Raw genomic sequence first — 13,302 nt, 5'->3', positions numbered from 1 at the left:
GAGGGAGATCAATCGCTGATGTTGGCACTTAAGCACCATTAAAACCACAACTACTGAAGAACGATATTTTACTTGCAATTCTCTGGAAAGTTTTTTGGAATAAATGTCTAACGGAAATATTGTTATAAGTCTCCTCAATTCTCAGAGTTTTGGGTTTGATGTTGTTGTTTGTTTAGAGTATCAAAAGAAGTTTTTAAAGAAGTTGTACTTTAAACTTTTTTGATTGATTTCTTCTGATTTAAAATTTTTTTTTTCCATACAATGTGAAATATTTGCCATTCTGGTTGATGTTGGCTGGATCACAGACATTCAGACATTCATGGTCCTAAAGGATGAATGCTAATTACTCTGATATGTTCTTCTCCTCCACACTTTACACAGTGTGGGTAACTGGAGTTCAGAAAGTTCTCAACAATTATTGGAGGAGTTATCAAGATTTTGGTTCATGCACTCAAGCGCCTAAGGAGGAATTTGCTGGTCTCCTGTCTATGAAAAGTTACTTTTCACGTATACTTTTACTTTGTAAAGTTTTATTGTGGTAGGAATAAAGGAAAAAAATAAAGCCTATTTGGGTGTTATTTGTACATTAGTGTATAGCTCATTCACGTACTCAAATTCATTTTCAAAGAAACTTGTAATACAAGAAATGTTACTTTTCATGGGTACTTTCATTGTATAAAGTTTCATTTTGATAGGAGTAAAGTAAAAAATAGCCCCATTGGGGTGTATTGTTGTCTGGCTTTATTGTTTCCTCAACTAGGATTTCTTAGGAATTTTAATATGTTGTTCTGAACACATCATAGAAATGATCTAAGCTTGTTTACAATTAGTCTGTTGTAAGTCTGTTGCCTGGACTATATGAGAAGATGTGACTGAGCAAAAGAATCAAAATAGCAAAAGGTTAAATTCAAATTGCCCTTGCAACATTTTACTGTGATATAAAGATGTGATCAGGAAATCCCTGTTTATGTTTCCACTTAAAGAAAAGTCAGAGTTCTGATTGAGCCCTGCTTTGGGTCAGGATCTTATCTTGAATCTCACTGCCATGTTATTGGCTGAGGTCCAGCAGTAATGCGAACAAAAGAATCTCTTGGCTCTGTTACCCTGAGGCCAACTGTCAGTCATTAAAAGCTCCTGAGTCTCTAAACCAATTAAACCAATTAAGCATGGAAACACAATGCTGTTTGCATCCAATGCATTTTTATGAGGAAGAAGTCTGGTAGGTCAATCAACAAACTGCTCTCAAGTCTTGTCTTCATGTTATACGAGTGCAGTAGTGCATGACAACAAATCAAATTCTGTAGAACTGAAATGTTGCATGTTAATCCTCATGTTAAATATCTGTTGCTAACATGATACAATTCATATCTTCTCCTATGGATTATGACCTCTCAAGAGAATAGTTTGAACAGAAGCAACTACTAAATGTTCCTTTAATGGCAGAAGTGGAAAACATTCACGTTAACTTCCTGAGCGTCTGCTGTTGCAAATATTCTAACATCTGACTGTATTTTGATGTTGCTGCCAGGATGTTACGTGATTGCAGGGTTATTTTAATCAGCCTCCACAGGCCATGTTGAGGCTGACGCTAAACAGATGCTAATGTGAGGCCCATCAAAAGACACAGGGAAAGAGGGATTCAGTGAGCGCAGGCAAGCGGAAAAGCAACAGTCTGTTTATTGCCTCATCCTGCTTTGTGCACCAAACCTTGTTGAGGCATCTTGCAAAGCTGCCTGGTTTTCTTTTTTCCTCAGTGTCTGCCCCTCCTCAGCGCTTCACATTTTTTGCAGTAGCGTCATGCATGGGGGCAATACCTGAACAGAAAAAGATTTGTTTAGTTTACCTTAATTTTCCTTTTTCATGTTTGACAGCTGAACAGAGAGGCCATAGTAAGAAGAAGAAAGAATGTTCTCACACCTCTGTTTATGTTTTGTAAGACCCTGCTTTGCATTTTACTCACTTTGTGTTGTCTGTTACTTGTCCTACTCTCTGGCTTACTCTCAAGATAATCGTGACAGAACCATTTTCAGTCTAGTCAAGACTTTTTGGCTTGTTTCTTGGGTTCATCTGTGTGGGCTGGCTGTATTTATTCTGGAATGGAGCCCAGAGTGATACTTTCTTGGTTTCTCATGTGCAGCTGAAGGGCCAGAGTAATTGTCCACAGGAGGACAGGAACTGTCAAATGGCCAGACAGTTACTGAGGCTTCTGTCATATATATTCTAAAGGTTTGACAAGACTGCATTTTGTCCTCACTGAAATGCATCACAGTCTGAATGTGGTTGATTTAAGTTGAACTATCCAGCTGTTTCGTTTTTTTTCTATCTAAGTCATACTCTTTTTGTCCATGACTAAGTTCAAGATTTACATTTGACTGTTTGTGTGTACACACATCAGTCAATATTATCAACATATTCATATGACCAATGAATTTATATGTTTGTCATGGTAGATAGACACATTAAATTCAACTTAAATGTGGTGAATATGGTGGGGGATTGTTCACTTTCTTTTGGTTGTGTGTGTTCTCCCAGAGCTTCAGCAACCAGTCAGAAACTATTTTTTTCTTCTTCTGTAGCAGTGACACAGTAACACCAACTTCTAAAGCCTTTAGATTATATCTGCTCTCTTCCCTTACATATCTCCCTTTCTCTCCCCTTCTTTCTTGTCTTTCTATCTCATGCTTCCAATCTGCCATTACAATCTTTGTTGTTTGGAAGAGGAGGACAGAACTTTGAAATAATATAAATTTATGCTCATGGTCAACCAGTGTTTTACATATTCTCCTAACCTCTATTCCATTCAGTTTCAGGTCTGTAGATGAGCACAAAATAACCCAGAGAGCCTTCGCCTTACTTGTCAGAGGACATTGTACTCCTGACTTTTCTCCAGCAGCCAAAATACTGCCTTTGATTTGTGATGGGCTACTTAGGCAATGGATCAGTGCCCAAAAACAGAATCAGGACAGCTGCCCTGCAGCAATTTGCTGATTGTCTTGGAAAACATCAGAAGAGCTCATTTTCCCTCACGTTATTTTTGTTTATCTTTTCTAAAAACCTTGGAGATGTGATACCCATTGCCAGCTCACAAAGACTGTAAATTTGAAATGCTGTCCTTTAAAAAATAAAAGTAGCACAATGAATAATTAAAAGAAGCGCTCCTCAAGGACATGACATGCATGATAAAAGGCTGAAGTGAAAGTGAGGCCGGTGGAAACCATCAGAATAAAGTGCCTGTGAAAGGAATTCAAACATACAGTACCTGTGACTGCCTGCCTGTGTTCAAGGTGACTCAATCTGCAACTTTATCTCATTACGCCACTGAATATTCTTGATGTGAAACATCCCAAAATGCATTATTTACTTTAGTATAGAAAATGCTCCTGCCTACTGGGAAAGAAGATTGTTTTCCTCTGAATAGGCAGCATCTTTTCAAGGGGAAATGTTTTGTTTCATGCCATCTTGCTTGGTGAGATGGAAATGAAAGCCGTGAAATAGTCTTAGTTGGGGAAAAGAGAATGTGGGCTCCTTCGCCTTACCCCAGCCTGGCTGTCACCTCATCACCTCTATGCTGAGGGGGCCTTGGTTTTGTGAGGATTCCAGCATGTCTGAAAAGAAGCCCAGCATGTAGTCTACAGAGACCCCAACTCTGCTCCATGCACAGAAACATCATAAGAAAAGACAGAATGCCCACAAGCTTTTATTGAATATTAAAAGAGACTCATCAGAGAGAGGAAGAAAAAAAATGCCAGGCAGATGAAACAATCTCTCCATTGAATGTAAGGATGGCGAGGGGAGTGAACTCTATCGTGCCCTCATTAGGATCCTGTTGAATTGTGGAGGGAAACATTGTCACTGGATTAGGAAGGATAGCCAAGTCCACAGGGGTTTATGTATTTGGTAGATCTCAAGGGTAGCAGAAAGAAGCACTGATGGGAAGTGCAGCAATGTTTTCATTTTGTTGCTTTGAGAACTTTTTTGAGGCTTTTTGGATTTAATTTTTGTCACTTGCCATTTTTAAAGGGATATTTGTAATGTCATCGGTGCATCAGTGAACTGTAGAATTTGCTTCACATTTCTTTACTTCAGTCTACAACAACTGAACTGGCAAAAGTGTTTTTCTATACTAAGCTCACCATGCAGGTTGTCTGTTTGCTGGTGGTGTTGTTTGCGGTGCTGGTCGTGCTTGGAGTCCCTAAAGACCATAAAGGTCCGCACAGGGCCCATCGCCCTGCTGGCTCACAGAAGTCTCACTGGTGCAAATGGCTGCCTAATGATCCTCATCAAAACCACCACACTTCGAGGCACTACCACAAATGTAGCGAGGTCTTTCACAGTAAGTACAAACGTGTTGCACAATGTAACTTTCATCCAAAAAGCTTTGATAAAATCGAAAGTTACTTTTTATGTTTGTGGCTCCTGAAACATTACTTGGACCACTTTGTAGTAAGAGAGGGGAAGTTTCTTTTTTTTTTTTTGCTCCTTCTGTACCTTGTACATTTTTGGAAGTTGTTTTGTGCGAAAACTGTTTGGCTATGGTGTTAAAAGCTTTGTGTTTCCTCTGCTGCCATCACAGCTCTGGCAGGATATAATTTCTCTTGCTTCTGTGGGTCTGATCAAGGTTGCAGAGGAAGAGCAGGACAGAGTCTCCCTGTTTGCAACACTTGGTCATCAGAAGCTGTGCTCACTTTGTTTCTTTTTATAAAATGAGGGGAAAAAATGAAAGAAACACTCGTGTAAAACATAACATGAATTTTTGGCATCACCAAAACTGGAATTCACAAGTAGATACATACATGGAGCTTTTGTGATAGAATGCCAGCTGAAATGTAAAAAGACAAGTAAGAAAGCAACTGACCAATGTCATTCTCACCTTTTATGTAATTGCTTTCGGGTATATGTTCATTATAACTAATTTAAGGAAAAACTTGTGAAAGCCCCATGAGTTACTCAAGTGTGTTTTAAGTGGTTTATGTGGTTTTATTTCTGCCCTTCACCCTTTACGGTACTACATCAAACATTTAAAATGCACTCCTTCAGCAATCAGCCCCTCTATATACCTACCTTATGGGTCTAAGAGTGGACTTTGCTGATAATTGCTTCTATGTTACAGCTCACTGCTGCTCGCAATAGGAAATTTGTCCATTCAGTTGGTGCTATTCAGCTGAGCAGCCACTTAACAGATTCGGGGCTGTAAAAGCTTTCAGGAAAATCATGCACATGAGGACCGAGTGAGAATGGAGCGTGTAGAACTGTAATGTAATGCACACATGGATGATTGAGAAATAAAAACATACAAAGACAGAGCTGGAAGACAGGCTGCTCTCTGCTTCTGTCAGTCATGCAGTATTTTTTTAATGAGCCGCACTTTGTTTTAACTTTTTAGGTAGTAATGGGTGTTCACATTGTTATTTGTATAAGAATAACTTGTACTTTATTTTTTGTAATTAGAACCAAATGGTTTGCCCTTGCTATTTATACTATTTTTCTCTGTGATTAAAGAGTACATATGGTGCGCTAGATAAAAAGGAAAATAAGGAAAGCCATCTGCTCAAGATGGACCGAGCTAAAATGGGCTAGTCTTCCTGTGAAATCAAAGCACTTGATGCAATATTATTCATTCACCACTCTTCAACATAAATTAGTGGAGTTAATCTATTTTACAATTGAGCACAACAATTGTCTCTGTTTCTCTGCATTCTTTCTGAGAAAGGATCATCGCAATTCGTGCCTGTTTCGTTAATCAAACTGTGTGATCTGTAGACTGACTTGTTACTGAGCTCTGTAGCAGATGAACGAGTGATACATTTTTTGTTGGTAAAACCAGATCAGTTGAAGTAGCTTTCGCTGGAGGGCGCTGTTTGTTTACAAATGCTCAGTGGGGGAGCCATGGAAAAGCTTTAAGCTGAGGCCATGTGGGAGACACAGCTGGACTTTCAGGGACATAATTGTTCTCTCCTCATTCTGTAAACGATTTTAAGACATTTTTTAGACAACTGGCACAGTTGTACCTTAATTCATATGTTAGATCCATAAAGCCTTTTTAATGTCTATATTTGTTATGCTTGTTTTGCTTCAAATAAGTGCAGCACCAAAAGCTTAATGCTGTTACAGTGAAATCCCATTTTACTCACGTCTGAAGTGAAACAAATAAGATCAGAGGCACATTTTCTTTTGGTGGGTCCTAAATAAACAAAGTATCCAACATGAAATGTCGCGCCAATTTTAATTAACTATAGCATAGTTGTCATGCAGCCCACAAAGCACTTATGAGCTACAACTGTGGGTTGTTTTCTTTGGTTTTATATCAAGATTAGTTGAATATCTGTAAGCTGCAAACGTCCGAAAGCTATTTGAAGCAAGTTCTCAGACAAGTGGTGTTTTTAGTCTAAAAAGATTTTGATGATAATGATACTAAGATGTTGAACACTTTAATGACGGATATATATATATATTTATTATAGCCTCACAGGCTTTTTTCTAGGATGGAAGAAGTGTCGATTTATAAGTAGACTAGTTTGTTATAATGAAATATTAATGGACTCTAAAACCACAGGAGACAAAACAAAATTCCAAAGTGTGTTAGTGCCATTCTAAAATAACTATATTGCTCTAAAACATACTGTGTTCTCCTTTCAAGGATATTTCAGAGTAATAGGTTGTGCATTTGTTTGAGGTCAGAAACCACAGAAAGAATGAAAACATGTCTGAACAGTTAAACAAGGTTTCTCTTATTGTTGGACACACTTGAGGAAAATACAGTAGGCTGCCAGTGTGGACTCTAACAACGCCTGTTCAGTGGGATCCAGGCGGGAAGAGGTTAAATTTCCTCTCTGGGAAACATTGCCGGGTCTACGGAGGGGGTAGAAAGGCGCATACCAATTCACGAAGCATTCCGCTTTCTTTGAATGAAATGCTGTGAATATGATTTCGGATTACCCCCCTCTCGCCTGAGGTTCGGTGTTTGCGACGCGCACACGGATTAATCAGAGTTGCTGCAGAAGAGAAACGGGGGGAAAAGTGATGGAAAAGTTGTACTGATCCTGTCTCCGGGTCTGCTGGATGAGAGGGGACTGGACGAACTCGCAAACTTTCCGATCTCAAGTGACAGATTCAAAACTGGACTGATATACTGTGAACGTGGACTCAACTGCTCGACTCATTTTTCTCTGTTGGACTTAAACTTTGCAGCGCGTTCATGAGACTATTTTTGTCCCCCCTTTTTTTTGGCACAAAAGAACTAAATGATTTCAGTCTCCTGGCTGATCAGTGAGCGCAGCAACGGGATGAATTCAAAGAAAGGATAGAGCTCTGCTACTTCTCTTATTGAGTTTTTACTCATGCTATCATTCACTTTCGGCTGAACTACAAGAGCAAAACGTGTTAAAATTGTGGGATATTTGGAACTGTTCCTGTATTGATTTTCCATCGTATACAACATCTTCTCACCAATATCAAGAAGCCAAAGCACGCTCGTGTTGCGCTTGGACTTTTATATTTAGCTTTTTTGGACTCTCAAACCAGCATCTGTGTGTTTTCTGAACTCTGGTTTCTGAGCTTTTGTTTGACATGAAGAAGCGGATGCCTTTTTGAATAATTTGGATTACACAAGAACATTTCTTATTAGAGAGACGCTGAATGATGTCTCCAACTTCAATTGGATTTGTATTTCTGTTAGGAATTCTCCATGTGTGCCCAGGTAAGTCAGTGATCATTATTCAGAGTTGGTCTGGTTGCCTTATATTTTACTTTTCATTAAGTCAGAGGAAAATTGCCAAATGTACCTCTTCATTGGGATGCTACAGGAGTAGAGCATTGATCACTTTAAATGTCAAAAGAAAGAAATGAAAAACGGTTTCTTATTCATGTTAGAATATTTGCCTTCTGGGTGAAAATGTGTTACTGTTGAGTACACGTGGACGCCACAAAAGAAAACCACAAGAAAGCACATTTTTAACGTTGAACTTATTCAAACAGTGATTGTGTTTTAGGCCCTGCTTTAATATTTTTAAGAGAATCATCTTCTGGTGTCTGATTTAACTTAATATACCTTTGACTAGAGCAAAATGACACAATAGTGCAATTTCCTCTCTTGGTTAAGAGAGTCAACATTAAGGGTTGATTCAGAGATCTTCCAACTTTTAAAGCTGAGTACACATGAAAAGTGCTGAGGCCATATGGGATCAGTGAGGAGAGCAGCCATCATCGGTCATACAGACAGCATAAACCCCAGTGGGAACTATGTTTCCATGTCCGACACCATTCTCCTCTTGGGTGATTATTATTGCTGAGTGTAGCATTTTTATGTTTTTTAAAAGCAAACCTGCAGCATATTTAATGACGTGGAGTCTTGCTTCTATGTTTGTCCCTTTTGCAGGGATTGTTAGCCTCGTTTGATCCAGTTTTGTGCCATTTATTACATAGAACTTAAACAGCCTTTAGCTGTCTTTGGCACCTGATGCTGCTTACAGTTTTTCCCTTTATCTTACACATTTTTCTCCTCACCTATCACATGGCTGTATTTATGAGTCTGTGGACCTTGCTCGCTGGGGTTTTCCAGGTCAGATGCTTTAGAGTTAAGAAATGAACCACCCCATTGTAAGATATTAAGACAAGTGCATCCTGAATGTAGGCAAATTGTGTATTTTAAACACACAAAAGTTGAGCAAAACCTGTCTCATCAGTGTTACAGATTTAGAGAAAAAACTTACCTAATATTGCATTTTAAGATAGATTATTGATTGATATAAGAATCATTAATGGCCTATTCTATCAAAAAAGTACTGTTATAGCTCCAGCTCACCTATTATTACTAGAGTAAAAGTCAGTATAGTTATTTTCAGGTTTTCATTTAACAAATCTCTGTGCCTGCAGGTCCAAATATGTTGTTTGTTTCCAGGTGTCCCTAAAAAGTAATAAATAAATGTCATGTATTTCAGTCATGCTTGTGCTATAATGGCTTTAGTATCATATGAAATGTCTTAGAATATCTCATTCACACTTAAATAATGAGGCCCATGTTCATTCATATGTTGACTCCCTAGCTCTCTGAGCTTCACAAATTGGGTCTTGGTTTTCTGGATGTAGGCAGAGATATGGTGTTGGGGAAAATCTGTGACTGCTTTATATTCAACAAACAGTGTAGCACCTAAACAGAAAGTAGGCTAGGAGGTGATAAGTAGTTGGTGGCTTCATCTGCTCCACCTTTAGCTGATTCCTGAGTCATTAATGGTGCTGTCCCATGAGAAAGTCCGTACACCAAAGTTTCCAATCATGCCAAACTGTCAGGATGTCTTTGGATGTGTTATAGCTGTGGGTGTATGCTAATAGAGATGGACTGGACAGCAAACACTGAAAGGACTGGTCTTGGATTAAACACTAGAGTCAAGAAAATTGAATTTCACGCCACATGTCTGGAGTACTTAATCATTGAAAATGATCTATTAACATTAGTGTTGTCCCTGAAAAGGTTTAATTTTTGCTGCCAATTGTAAGGTAAACTTAATTGTGATACAAGTAAACGAGCAAATCTTTACAAAACATAGTTACACTGTTAGCCAGGTTATAAAACTGTTTTTGTTGTCTCTGTTCTCATATCTGTGGAATAGAAAGAAAGATAAGATGGCCTTTGCCCCATCAAACTTGTGATGACTTGCTCATTGCCACTTTGCTCTGTCTGAAGGTTGTAAATTGATATCTCCATCTGTCATGTCTCACCCTGTTATCAGGTGATCTGTCCTCCTTCTATACACTAAATGCTTGTTATCTCCCCTCCAAGTGCTCATCAGACCTCACACTCACCTCGGAGGTAACATTCAGATGAAGGCAAGAGGTGGCTACACGCAGTAGGATACTCTGGATTACTTTGAGGAGATAAGAGTTGTTAGGATAATAAATATATTAACAGAAAGGACAAAACTTCAAAGTAAATGTCTGACTTATCTCTTTAAATTTACACCCATGTTGCTATAAAGTATTTGGGTGATTATATGCAGCATATGGAGCTGATACTTGTGCTGATAAAAATGTGGGCAGTGGGAATGGTGTCTTGGTAATCAGCCCCAGCAGCACCAAGCCATGGAGGTCATGACAAATGGAGTCTTAAGTGCTGATAAATTGCAGTGCCTTTCCACCTCCTACATTATAACAGTATGACAGGATACATCAGTTTCCACAGCCAATTAATTACCAGAGACCACAGGTGAGACTCATCTCTGTCTCTACCTGTTCAACCTGTCACATCACCTGAAAGCAATTTCCTAAGCTTCTTTCCTTAAAACATCTTTTTTTTATCAGTGTTGAGAAGCTGTTCTGGTGATATAAATGGCCCCAAAATGATGCTGTGTTTTATAGTTTATGCCTCTTAACCATTTAGGTGAAAGTCTTAGGTGTTCTGTATCACCTCTTTCCTTTGGCTGAAAAATCCCACACCTATTTGAGTTGACAGTCTCACTATATCTCAACTATATCGCCATAACTTTCACTAATACGCATTAATTGGATCCTAATCCAAATGAAACACGGTTTTACACCCTAAAATCTGGGATTAGGCAGATTTTGGATTAGTGAAATCACGTGGAGGAATGCAGGGAGGAAGTCCAGATCGTCTTCCTGTTCATGAGAACTGCAGCCAAGTCATTAATGACTGACATGATAAACATTTCAGAGCAGTTTGTTTGAGGGAAGATAAATTAGGCGGTGACGCTTAATGATCTGCTTTCCTCCAACTGCTCTTCCTTTAATGACCTGAGAGCGCTGCTTAATTGGATTAATTAACTAATCTGTCTGACCTCAGTTTGTAATTTGCCGTAGCTGCAGCTCAGCTGATACGTATGTCTGCAAAGTAAAACAGAGGACTGAGATAATTTCATAAAAGTACGAATACCTCCCAATGTCCTTTGTGTCAACCTCTTGGTATTAAATGGAAGTAACTGCTATGTCTCGCCAGAATTAAATTCAGATGTTGTGAGTTTAGGAGGTTTGTGCTCAGAATGTTATGACTTTGATCACTTTATGAACTCTTATGTCAGTCTAATCTCCAAAACCATATAGCCAAGAGGAGTTAAGTCATCTCCAATAGGAAAATTAGAAAATTAACTTAATTCAGGCATTTTCATCTGAGGTTGGCTGGATAGTTGAAGGCAGGTGGTGCATCTTTGATCTAATACTCATGGGCCAGTATAGTTGATGCATCTTGTCCTGACAGTTGATGTGGAGGACAAACATATTCCCTAATGTCTCTTGGTCTAGAAGTGATAAATTATGTCCCCTTATAGGATGAAAAGTGCTGTCTGGTTTTTTTTGTTTCAGATCACAAATGGCACACTTAGAATTCCCACAGCGTTGCTTCTTGTCATAAAAAAATACAAATAGTTTGACTTATTTTTAGAATTGCACAATTAAAGTGTATTTGAATTCATATTACATATGCATGCTGACTTGGACTAGTGTCAGCCTGATATTAGCTTCCCCGTGACGCCAGTAATATAGATGTGATCACGAAGAAAAGACGGAGACATGGGGTTTGTTTGTGTGGGGTGGTAACAGGGGGGATTCAGGAATCTCTTCATCCTCTTACCCATCCCCCTTGCTTTTTTTGTTTTGTTTTGGCCCAATTTTTTAAGACTTGCCTTTTTTGTGACTGGTCATTGCTGAGTCTTTCTTAAATAAAGCAGGCTGACATGCAGAAGAAGCCTGTGGGGATGGGGGGGAAGCATTGTGTAGCCTTAACGGGATGATTGTAAGGCATGGAGGAGGGGAGGAGAATGGTTCACGACAGGCTGAGAGTGTGTGAGGAGTGTTGAGGGGAGGAGTGCGGCTACACAAAGGCTGCCCCAGGGTGTGGAAGGGGGATGTAGGGAGGACGAAGGGGAGGACAGAGGAGTCAAGCATACCATGATACACCAGCTCTGGGAATACTTTTGATCTGGCTCCTCTGCTCACATTGCATATTCTTAGTGGTCCCTTGTGGCACTGAATGTGCTGATTATGGTGATAGAGCTGGAAAAACTGTGAGGCAAGAACGCTGGTGTTGTTTTTTCTCTTTAAAGGTGGATATCTGGGGAGAGGTGAGGTTGAGTTTTAGAAGTGCTGAGTAGATGAAAGATGGTACAGAGCTTACGTGTGGCAGTGAGGGTTCGGTTTCGAATTGTATGGCTGACATCCTTCATGTACCCAAATTGTGCATGCTCAGGAACTCCGACTAGGTTTGCCTTTGGCCTAGCATTTGCTTTGGTGTTGAGGCTATGCTACCATGGGGTGCTCTGCCTTGTGCATTTTAAAAAGGCTCAGACCTCCCTTTCTTTTTATATTCTCCACTGGGGAGACTGAGAGATTGCATTGAGGACAGCCTTTCCCTCTATCCATCTTTTCTTCCTCATTCCCTTAGCTCAGGCCTCCTCCCGGCCTCTGTGACCATTCTATTACCCTCTCATTTCAAGGCCTGGATGCACTTTTGAAATGCTAAACTTCTCTTTGGTTATAACTGACAGGGGAAAATACCATTAAAAAGCTGAGAGAAATAGATTGAATTAGCAGTTAAAAGAGTGACTGCTAATTAGTTGATTAATGTATCTGGTTCCTCCCTCTCTCAGCTTTTCTGTCGTACTTAAGGTTCAGTCTTTTGACAAGCCTCTCTTCTCCTATCAAACATAAGTTACTGTTTATTCTACATTTAAAAAGAAAAATCTATTTTGTGGAGTGCGGTTTCTGTCTCCGGAAATTCTTGTTCAAAAGCCACTCTCATCCAAAGCTGCATCAGCACCTTAATATTGTGGTTCCGGGGGGCTGATTCTCTCTCACAAAAGATAGTGATAAAAGTAGGAGGGGTGCGCTCTATTTAAGGGGAAGCACTGAAAACATAATTAATGAGAAGGTGACCTTGAAATTCACTATTATAGGACTGCTTTCGGAGCCAGTCCCAACATTTAGCTGTAACCATAGTGAGGGGGCTTCACATAGCTGGGTGATTTTCCAACACATAAATACACAGTTGCTCTGAGTTGGGAGATTAACTAAATCCTGCTCTATTATCAGGCTTACCCACTTTCTGCAAATTGCTGACATTTTAAATCTGATGTCACCACAGAAATTAACACATAAATGTTCATTTTTTGTAATTTCCATTGGTTTTCTGTTTGTAAAAAGCTATACACTGTTGAACTCTTAGAACAGGAAAAACTTTTTTGAAGTATATGGAAAGCATTTCAATTTTTATCATTTACAAAAAGCTTTTAAACTAAACCTTTCAGTTTTGAAAGACTCACAGCACTTCCTCCATCAGCTGTACAATCCTCCCTCTTTGGC

At 39.3% G+C, this 13,302-nt stretch overlaps 1 protein-coding gene across 2 annotated transcripts in view; it reads left to right on the top strand.

The window, feature by feature from the left end:
- Positions 1–13,302, top strand: part of robo1 (roundabout, axon guidance receptor, homolog 1 (Drosophila)) — a 190,636-nt gene that overhangs the window by 60,988 nt on the left and 116,346 nt on the right. Inside the window, exon 1 of one of the 2 annotated variants that reach the window (XM_072392175.1) lies at positions 6,844–7,696. The exons of the other annotated variant lie outside the window; for it this stretch is intronic. Coding sequence (XP_072248276.1) covers positions 7,636–7,696 — 61 coding nt within the window. The 5' untranslated portion in view covers positions 6,844–7,635. Of the gene's footprint in view, positions 1–6,843; positions 7,697–13,302 lie in introns of those variants that run through there. 2 annotated transcript variants of the gene reach the window in all.

Source organism: Leuresthes tenuis, unplaced genomic scaffold, assembly GCF_036924035.1.
Source record: "Leuresthes tenuis unplaced genomic scaffold, fLeuTen1.0.hap1 SCAF_9, whole genome shotgun sequence".
Lineage (NCBI taxonomy): Eukaryota > Metazoa > Chordata > Actinopteri > Atheriniformes > Atherinopsidae > Leuresthes > Leuresthes tenuis.
The sequence above is the reverse complement of the archived record's forward strand: the minus strand, read 5'-3'. Positions and strand labels throughout refer to the sequence as shown.